General features: G+C 42.2%; 1 protein-coding gene across 4 annotated transcripts in view; it reads left to right on the forward strand.

The window, feature by feature from the left end:
* Positions 1-6650, forward strand: part of ERN1 (endoplasmic reticulum to nucleus signaling 1) — a 42443-nt gene extending 35793 nt beyond the window's left edge. For 3 of the 4 annotated variants that reach the window (XM_037405787.1, XM_037405797.1, XM_037405805.1), the window contains one exon: positions 120-6650. In XM_037405787.1, coding sequence (XP_037261684.1) covers positions 120-326 — 207 coding nt within the window. In that variant the 3' untranslated portion in view covers positions 327-6650. The remainder of the gene's footprint in view (positions 1-119) is intronic. The other variant, XR_005107027.1, reaches the window with a different exon arrangement.
* The last annotated feature ends 4376 nt before the right edge of the window (positions 6651-11026 follow it).

Below are 11026 nucleotides of genomic sequence, written 5' to 3' on the forward strand. Positions count from 1 at the left end.
CTCCTTCAGGACAGACTGACCCGAGGTCACTCTGTCCACGAGCAGGGCAGCGCTCCTTAAAAGAGGCTCCTTGAACACATGGCCCCTGACTGAGCTTTCCCCGATTTTTCCCTTTACAGAAGCACCACTACAGAGAACTGCCTCCCGAGGTGCAGGAGACGCTGGGCTCCATCCCGGATGATTTTGTACGTTACTTCACAGCTCGTTTCCCTCGCCTGCTCCTGCACACCTACAGCGCTATGCGCATCTGCTGCCGAGAAAGGCTGTTCCAGCATTACTATCATCAGGACGCTGCAGAGCGGAGCCTGGCAGGAGACGCTGTTTGAGGAGAGGAATGGAACTTTCTTCTCTGGGACAAACATTCCACGCACAGGGCTGTGAAACAGGCCTACCTTTAGCAGGGAAAAGTGGGATCAAAGAGCTGAATTTTCTCTCTTTGAAGAAGCCAAGCTTCCAAAAAGTGCCTTGTACCTCTGCCTGCACCGGATCGGGAGATTGTAGGAGCCGACGGAGCGAGCGGTAACTTCAGCAAAGCAACGAACCCTGATGATGGAGTTACTCCAAGACGGTGAAAATGGAGAGTAAAAGCTGGATATAACTGTCACCCAATATCCCTGTACTGTATGTGATTTTATAACTGATGTGTTTTATTTACTACAGAGAATCAAAATACAGTGATTGAAATCATATAATTACTAGGGACTGGGAACTGCAAATGGAGCCTTTTAGTTGTAGCAAAATCATGAGAACCTGCCATTGCACTACTGCCACATTATGCATTAGGCACACCACAGTGATTGTAAAGGAAATCGCTTCATTATCAAAAAACCCGTAGAGTCAATTTGTTGCATCAGTACTACCCTGGAAAATTAGTGTCTCAGACTTCAGCAGATACAGTGAGGTTCTAATGAATATGGACTTGAAAAATCAGGTAAAGGTTTACATACTTTGAAAATAAACCTCATTTTTTAACTATCAACCAGTATTCACGGAAGAGCGTGACAGTCCTTGACTGAAATCAGTGTCAAGACTAGATCTACACCAGGAACTGCAGAGAAAGGCACCGGTGTCAGTTGCTGCGAGTGTCCCGCGTCCCTCGCTTCCTTATGGGGGGGCAGCAGCTGCAGAGCCAGAGGTGAGGCGAGTCCTGGGGGAAAAGGAGCTGCCCAGGAAACAGAGGAGCTGCCCAGAGCAGTGCAGTCGGGGGCAGCGGTTTTAATGGGTGCGATAAAGCAGTAAAAGAACCGCCCCCTTTCTGGGGGTAGGGGTTGCTACCTGGGTCCAGGCTCGCCTGCGGTTTCGAAGATGCAGTATTGCTTATCATTGGCCCTAAAGCTGTGACAAAGCATTAAGTGTGTGCAGGATGAAGAAATGCTGAATTCTAATATTTAAAGTGAGGGGTTCTTATACAATATATTTATTTAACGTATTTATATTTATTTAATTTTTAATACAAAGTGGTATTAAATCCAAGTGGTACAAGTATAAAGCATGCCAAATCATTCTTAATCAGTTTTGTCTTTATAGTTAATGATATTATAACAACTAGAAGAGGAAAGTGATACTGCACCTTTCAATGGCACTCATTAAAGGAGAAATTACAGCGTGGGAATCTGTCTGTGCCATTGTGTCTTAAAACTAATTAATAAATTATTGATGGTGATTGTATGATCGGGTACATACAGCTACTTTTCTGGAGCTACTTTATAGAACCTTTTTTTTTTTCCTAGTCTTAAAATGTCTGAGAGCAATTTACCTAAGATGCCAACTGTGCAAGTTGTTTCTAAAGCTTGAAAAAAAAAAAAAGTAGTAACAGTAGTTTTAGCTAAGAAGATTCAAAGCCTATTTCATATTTTTGTACTTCTCATGTAAAGTTGTTTTATAAATCTACTAAATAAAGACTTGTACTCAGATTTAAAAAAAAAGTATTTCCATACCTTCCAGTGGTGATGCGTGCCTGGGAATATGCTGGGGTGCTGCCATACGGGACGGTGAGCAGGGGCAGCACAGCTGCAGCAGCACCTCCTGCCCCCCCGGCATCTGGCAGGCAGGGGCTTGCTCAGGCCTGCTGGACTCTTGCCAGGCAGGGCAGGATGGTGCTGAGGCAGGACACACTGTTTGGGGGTGAGTGCTGAGCCCCCCCCAGAGGCCCGGGAGCCTCGGTGAGTACAGCTGCAGGGCACGAAGCTGGAACTGGCTAGAATGGGCACATGCTGCTCTTACTGTTCTGAGACAGCAACAGAAAGTTGAAGTGAACTGAAAACATTAATACTACGCCGGCTGTAGTGTACTTTGCCACGTAGGAAAAGCTACCCATCAACGGGAAGCCGATACTCGGGGCAGAAGCACAGAGGGAAAGTAATTGTTAAGCTGCCTTTGCAAAGCATCAGGATTGGCAACCAGCAGGTCTCCAGGGGTACAGCACTCACCGCTTCCCTGTGTAAGAAGGACCACAAACCACACTGGACAGGACTAGCTGCGGAGGGGTGCAGAGATGGGAGCAGTTAGAAGATTTGTAAACACTTATGATTTCATAGCCCAAACAATTCCAATGTTTTTACAACAATATCCAGGGAATGTCCACACTGTACAGGACTCGTCTCTCTACTGCATACACCCGCAGCTCGACAGCTCTGGCTAACCTGACTTACTGCTGTGAAACACAAAGGGGTCTGTCTCGGCGCTGTACCTCCAGCCATCCTATCACATGATGCCTCTTGTAATAAAGCTGGATACTCTTAGAGTTTCACATTGACACTGATATGGTCACCAAAACTTCTCGAAAACCTGCCATACAGCTTAAATTTTTACCTTAACCTTTAGGAAGAATTACCATTTCTATACAAGCTTAATTACCCTACCTGAAGCTGTAGTTCTAACAGTAGCAAGGTATGATTTGCCTTTCCAGCTTCAGCCAAGATCTGGGCACAGCCAAAAACTGTAAAAGGAATTGCAAGGCGCTGTGAACTCACAACACAGGATGGCACCACAGGTTATTCCCTCCAGCCCCAACTGCCACAGCTGGCCCAGCAACACTCACCTCCTTCCCTGGCCTTCAGCCTGGGGGACAACGGCAAAACGCTCCCGGAGGGCTGCGCCTTGTGCTTGGGGAATCCCGGCTGGCAGATTGCACCAGGGTTAAGGAATGCCAAGGGGTTAAGCAGACCACAGGCAGCTTTCCCCAAGGTTACCTAGGCAGGGCACTGGAAGAGCAGACCTGGCATCTGAACCGCTAGGAGCAAGAGACCAAGCGCTAGAGAAAGGCCCCTGTCCCCTACTCTTGACAGGGGGGTGGGTGGAAGGGGGTGGGTTTTGTTTGAAAAGTTAATTGGGCTAAAGGCAGCCTTAGGTCTAGCAGGGGGCAGAAGGACGGCTTTACACACTTGTGGAAATGCACAGGAGCTAAAGGAAAGCACTGACTGCGTTAACAGTTTGTACCAACTACTCAAATGCAAAAGCACACCTTCTTTTCAAAAAGAAACTGTTAACATGGTGAAAAATTAAAAGCCAGACCACTGGGCCAAGAGACCAATCCTGCACCTTAGCGTCCTTCCTGCCTGCCAAGAACTGGCTCGATACTGCAGCCAGCGACCCCAACCCTGCACCACTGCACCCCACGCTCTTGCCTCCGAGCGCTAGAGAAGGGCTCCTGCTTTCCAAAACCTCCCATTTCTAACTCTTAGGAAACAAAGGCTTGGATCCAAACTCTATCTCATCAGGGCATTATAAACACAATCCTTCCTCCATGCCTTGCAGAAAGACCAAGATTTAGAGAAAACGCCTAAGCCTCCAGGCCAACACTCGGGGTCCCAAGCCGTACAAGGCAGAACGCGCAGCACTGCTCTTTACTCTTGACCCATATTCCAATTCACCAGAGTCCAATAAATCAAACTCGGGACCGCCTTAAGTGGCCAGGCAACACACAACTGCCCCAGCTCCCGCTGAGGACCAAGCGGTCCCACTTCTCAAATGCCCCCTCCGCTTTCCCTAGAGCCAAAAGGGCCAGAGGACAAACTCCAGTGAAGAGGTCACGCAAAGCAGGAGCCTCCTAAAGCGTCCTCTACTTCGTGTCAAGTTCCTCTTCATTACACACATCCAATTCAAACCAGCATGAGTTGGTCCAGGTAGTGCAGCATTAAAATAATGGATTTATCTTCCTTTTACCACCTTTTAGAAATCAATCTATGTGTAAACAGTGAGACCAAGTGGCCCAGCACAGTAATCCATTCTCGTCCTGCAGACAGGAGTTGCAAGGACACGCATCTCTCCAGCATTCTGCTTTAAAACAGTTCAGAACAGACCACTCCACAGCATGCTCGCTCTACCAGCTTTCATGAAAGTGTCAGACATTTTCCCTCCATACTCCCCCGACTATTCCAGCTTATCTTCCAACTTAGTCAAATTTTTTGTGTAGTCAGTTCAGCAGCAGGACAGCAGATCAGCAGCAAAAGGAAGTTACAGGTTAAGTAGTCAGGATTCATTTGCTCGTCTCCAGCTACAGCTCACACAACACACAAATGAGGTTTGTAGTTTATATAACAACCCGAGAGCTAGCACAAACTTACTCAAACCCAAACATGAGTGAAGATGGACTTCATACTTACACGCACTTTGCAACAGTTAACATTCGTTGCAATAATAATTTAAATAGGTCCTCAAGAAGAGAAAAAATACACAGAATCAGTGGTTCACTTCTCTTTAATCAGAGGCTGTTACAAAGCGGCAGACACACATTACAGCCGTATATATGTGCAGTGACCATTCCTGAAGCACACAGTTCACAGAAGGCTCCCAATGGATGCAAATGATGTCAGCTCTGTACTGTCTTTATATCTTCTTTGTAAATCAAATGCTATAACATTAAGCTAGTTGCTATTATTTGCATGCATTAAAGTGATGCACATACTTACCAGTCTCACTTTCTTGAATTAAATTCAACACCAGTATTTTGCCACCTGTCTTTTAAAAAAGATCAATGGTCTCATCCCTTCCATAATACTTCCACAAAAGCAGTATCAAGTTACAGCAAAAACCTTCACGACACACTAACTTCTGTGGCTGTACTGCTACCGAGAGGGGACATAATTCAGTCACGTGCTTTAAGGTACTTTTAAGAAGGTTCTAAAACCAGTTTGGAGTCTGGGTTTGTTGCACAGTGACCGGAACCTGTGAAGAGGTGATCTGGAGTCATTAAGCAGAAGTCTATGGAAATAGTGTGAAACGACTCACTGTTCCATATATAGCCTACCAAACCGGGAAGGAGGGCTGCTGGACCGCTGCTGCAACCGTGTATCAGAAGTTGAGCTACAACTTCAGACTGCTCACATGGTTCTGAAAGCTCCCATTCCCAGTGTTATTTTGGTCTTTGTCTCAAAAGAAAATAAAATTCTGGTAGAATTTAGAGTACCGTAATTAATTGCCATAAAAAAAGTTTCAGAAAGAGATGATGTTCTACCAGAGTTCACCTATCCTGGACAAATAAACCTTTTGTTCATAAGACACTAGAAACCACCACTACCCTTTATTTATCCGCACTGGTAGCCAAGCTGGTGTACAGGTAGTGCGGGTCAGCACCAAACCCCTGTCAAAACTAAGACTTCACAAAGTAACTGAGCAGCCAAAAGCAACCAGTTGCTCATTCCAACTTATTACTGAGCGCTGCATCAAGTACCAACGAGGGCGAACCACAGAAGCTAAAAGAAGATGCACACATTCCGTTAATAGGATAATGGCCCCACAGCAAGGTATCCCTGTTATTCATGCACATCTGCCATTAAGATTTAGGAAATACAGGCAAAAGTTACAAATTTTGTTACACAACTTTCCTGTTTGTTTTTTTTTTTTTAATTCTAGGGAGAAACACCTATGGAACGTTATTCAAAAATCTGCATGTAGGTAGTTTTGCATACAAAGAAATATTAAGTGAATGACTGAGAACTGATGTAGAGAAGATGCCAGGAGATGGGCTTCAAGCATAACTATTCTAAAACCTGGAAAGATACAATCCCGTGGGAACTTTTCTGTTAGTACAATGAATTCTGCCATGTCGCAGAAGATTTCAAAATTCTAAAACAAGCAATACTGCTGGAAGCGTCAAGTCACTCACAAAACTACTCTAGACCATTCAGATGAGCTGGCAAAACCGAAGTGTCTGTTCAGCCACCACACTGGTGTGACCTTCCCAGCACCCAGCCTCTGTGTAATTACCCCCCTGATGATGTCGTCAGCCCCTCAAATTGACCATGGGATAACGTGCCCTGCAGAGCCGAGCTAAAGCACAGTGCTTTACAGCTCATCCAGCTGGGAAACTACGCTACCTGCTGCTGCACAGAAAGTTTTCATCTCCTGTGCTGATAATGTCGAGATGAGGTACACAAAGCTTAAATAAAAATAAACATATGCTGCTATTCTTGAGAAGGTTGCATGTTTTATCCAATCAGAAAGAATCCCCCTTTTATTTTCTTTTAAAGTGTAAAATATTCTGTAAAACAAAGTGCCAAAATTTCCAGGCATATGGAATACAGCCTAAGAAAAAAGAACAGAGGCAGAGCAGTAACTCTGGAATACAGTAAAACAGCTGGGCAAAACCACATTTGTAGGCAGCCTCTGAGGTACTGAAATGGGCTAAGGAGGAAAAAAAAAAAAAAAAAGCAGAAGAAGAACAAGGTCCTGGCTTACAGGCCTAACAAAATAAAGATCTGTTGGTAGGAGAAAGTAATTAGCAATAGCTAAAGAAAATCAAAAGAAAGATTACATTACTGCTACGGATTCTTACAAACAGAAATGCTTATTCCCCAACACAACAAATATAATATCCTATAATTGGTTCACTGATAAAACAGCCTCTTTATAATAGGCATGTTACTGAAGAAGTTACTTCAACTTTAGATCTTCACACTTTTCAGTAACTGATGGCAATTTGTTAAGGTTCCATATTAAATTTTCCTTAGAAGCGCTTGCAGATATTACCTACCCATAACTGTAGTTAAAACCATTACAGATCTTAAAAAAAAAAATCTAGACGTTCACTCACTACTGAAAACAGTAGTAGATAACAGATACATTCACATTTCAGAGACCAGAATTCCCCTCATGTATTTAAGTGGTATCATTTGAACAAATTATTTCAAATAGGAACATCAGGTACTTACAGATTAAACTAACCTGTACTGGCAGTGCTGTGGAATTTTTCTTCTCTACCAGTAAGTAGCAAATGCTGAAATTCTGCTGCTAGTTAACAGAAACACAAATTGTATTAAACCAAGTAGTTTAACCCATAATTTAGTTTTTCATTAAAAAAGCTGCCAAACTTCAATTACTGCAATTTGTTGCTTAAGAAAAGCATATGAAGTAAAGGCAACTATAAAACTACTTTCAATTTGCTCTTATTTTCTGGTATTTTTCATACATAAGCCAGAAGTTTAACAAGGTAATCCTGCTGTCTACCACAAACATAAAGGAAATTACAATACTTACATTGCCAGGTTCCTTCATTAAACAGTCTCATTAAGTGTGTTTTCTTACTCTAGACTTTACAAATGAAAGAGTAAAATGTATTTTCTTCCATGAAAATTTATGGGAAAGAAGCTGAAGAATTCAGTGCAAGTAACATATGCAAATAACTTGACCAAAAAGAAAGAAAGAAAAAAAAAAAAAGAGAAGCTCTGCATGACACCTTCATCTCAAAGCATTATGTAATGTCCTAAGTTGGGAGACAGTGAAATAGCTTCCTCTCATTGTATAGCAGTGATTTCTAGTAATTCAAAATTGCTGCTAGCAGAAACCATTTATAGATTGGCTACTAAGGGCAGCATAAGTTAAAATTCTGTACACGCACTCTTTATGAATAGCACCTAGGGACATCGTTAAGACTTAGACAAAATTTAAGAAATAAAACTTGAGATGTCAGAAGTTGAATCTGGTCTAAGGCAGCCAGCTAACAGAGATATATGCTTTAACTGCTACATGAGAATTTTTAAGGAAGCTTTCAAGCTCTCAAGAGCTGTGCCTTCATCTCTTTATTTAAGATTATACTGGCATCAAAATTCTACTATTTTCTCAAAACTTTTAAACTTCTTTTAATCCCTAAGAAAAAAACCAAGCTTGTGACAGTATTTATGGAGATGTTAAACCCCCCAGCATTAAAAGAGCAGTGCTGCCGATTGTTCCTCCTGCAAGAAAGCTCGTAAAAATAAAACAAGCTGTTGCACACTTGCTCAGAAGCACCTCACTATTCACAGCAGCGAACAGGTGTACGAACACCCGCCCTCAGTCAGTCAGCACTGACTCACCAGGATGCTAAGAACACGTGACTGAGGGTAACATCCTGCACCCTGTGGTTCAAGGCGGGATGTGGCTGTCCAAAAAAGCAACAAGCTTCTAGCTTGGGCCTGGCTCCCTCAAAGAGACCTTCACAAGACAAAACTAAAAATGCATTCACTATACAACAGAATCTACAAGCACTGTACTCAAACTGTATTTTCTTCTACTAGTCTTCATGAGAATCTGTGCTCTGACAATCAAGAGGCTGCATAAAGCTGCTGTTTTTAGAGTGTGGAAGAGAACACTCAGCTTTTTTCAGAACTTCAAAAAATTTTGCTATATACGTTACACTTCAGAGTCACTTCAATTCTATCCTGAGCCCTCCAACAGCTGCCTCAAAATTTCTTAATTCTCAACTAGTATTTACCCACCCCCAACTGTTACAGGAAAACATGGTAGTCACCGACAGCTGCCTTGTTATAGAACCCAGTCACTACCATTATTTCATTGGTCTGATTACTTTAATTGCAAGTACATGCACTTAAAAAATAATAAATTCTTCTGCAGGTAATCAGCCTATTCCTCAGAGTATTTAAGGGCTACAACCTGTATTAGGCAAGGCACAGGAAACATGATCTCATCACACAATTCTAAAGCAAGCCAAAAACTTCATGCGTGGTATGTACTTTATTTGCCACATCCCCCTTTCACTTCTCTTATTAAAAACAGTGGGTGTAAATTCACCCAATTTATCAGAGTATCAGCTATTCTTGCCCTTTGAAAAAGAAAAGGTATGTACCTCTACTTAAGCTTAAAAAACCCAAACTCCCCAATACCTACTTCCATTAATATCTATAAAGTCATGTCACTAAAATACTAACATCATTAGAAAAGAAATTCCACAAACAGCGAGATGTACGACTGTGACAGACAGACTGCTGCAATACTGAGAGCTGCAATATCGGAGCGTCAGTAAAAACTCACTCAGTCTCTCTAAAGAGATCTCATTTGCAGCGTAAATGTAAACTATAGTAAAAAAACTATCCACCTTAGATCCACACGAGGAGGCAGGGACAAAACCACCACTAACAGAACTTCACAAAAAGAGCAAAATATGAATGATTTGCACCAGATGAAAGTTTTACAGGTTGTTTTAAAGAGGTAACAGGCCAACTGGTCTAATAGCTGAGGAAATACTCCCAGCAAAAAAAAACCATAAAGCCATTACGCCATCCTTGTGACCAGAAAGAGCAGCACGTGAATGTGTATCTTCGAGGACAAAACTGAAGAAAAATGCACATCATTACTTGTAAGGACAAACATTAGTCTGTGGTAACATATCACAGTAACGTGAACGTAGCCTGCTAAAGCTACCGCCTTCCAAAGAGGGAACAAAAAAGACCTGTCCTGTCCAGTCCTTTAAAGACTTACAGAAAGGACAGGAATGTAAAAGGATGGAAGCGAAGGATGTATGAACTACCCGTCAGAGAGTACAAGTAGTATTTAGGGTGTAGCAGGAAAACCCAGAGGGAAAACCCCCCTTTAATTCACACAGTAACACCCTCCAGTATTGTCTTAATGTCAAATGCATCTTTCAGAAATAGTGTGAAATTAATCTTCTTGGAATTGTCTAAGAGCAGCTTCCAAAAAAAAAAAAAAATCTACAGCGATATGGCGCTGAGAAATGCCGTTTTGCTCACAAAACATGCCGAATCACAAACTGTTCATTTGCTCTGAAGTATTAGTACACAGAGCTTAAACAATGAAACAGTGAAAACAGGAACTGAATTTTGGAGACATTTTTTCCATGAGCATGTCAAATCTAGTTACCTTCAACAAGAACAGATCAAAGCAATTTCTCCGAAATCAAAATGGGTATCAATTTGTAAGACAGAACCCGAGTGTGGATCTAAGTAGGGTACTCCACTGGACACAAGACAGCACACGTATCTGAACTGTAGCCTTGTGTGCTTGATTACAGAGTATTAGTAGCTGGATAAAAACTGCCTAGTGCTGCATCGGTCTTAAATGAAACAGATAACAAAGCTCAGTACCAGGCAGTCAAAATTTGCCTATTTTTCACTTTGAGTCTAAGAGATTCAGATACTTAAAGCAAGAAGTACAAGCCATACCCATACTGCATATCATTTTTGGTTACACGATTTCTCTAGGATGTCTAAGGTAGCAAGAACCAAGCCAAACGCTCCTATAGGCTAAGTATGTGGAACAGTAAATATTGGTTGCAGTAGTATACCTTGAAGTGTTGTTCTCATCTTCACTGTTATAATGGGCAGCACCACAATGAGAATTAGAAAAGCAACACCATGCTGAGTAATCATTTTGAAACAGTTAACATAGGACACGTCAATTTTCCAGTCAGACTAGACTATCTGGGGGGGGGGGGGGGGGGGGGGCTTTTAGGGGAAAAATGCAAAGGGCAGAGTACAAACAAAGAAGAGTACAACAGGAATGTGAAATCCACTCTCATGACTAATTTCAGAATTACAACTCTATCCTTTAATTAAAGCTACTGGAAACCATATGGGAGTCATTATTTAGTAAAATCTTGAAGAAATGAAACAGAGTCTATGCTCATCAAAACCCACAAATCTTAAAAAGATCTCAAAAATTGTAAAAAGCTATAAACCCCAACCCCCAACATTTGTTAATTTTCTCTTTCACTGCTGACAGGCTGCAAGACCTCCTGGGACAAAACCTGTTCTTCTGAAAGCTGCAGTGTCTTTAAGCAACCTCAAGCATTCAA

This window comes from Falco rusticolus, chromosome 1, assembly GCF_015220075.1.
Source record: "Falco rusticolus isolate bFalRus1 chromosome 1, bFalRus1.pri, whole genome shotgun sequence".
Taxonomy (NCBI): domain Eukaryota; kingdom Metazoa; phylum Chordata; class Aves; order Falconiformes; family Falconidae; genus Falco; species Falco rusticolus.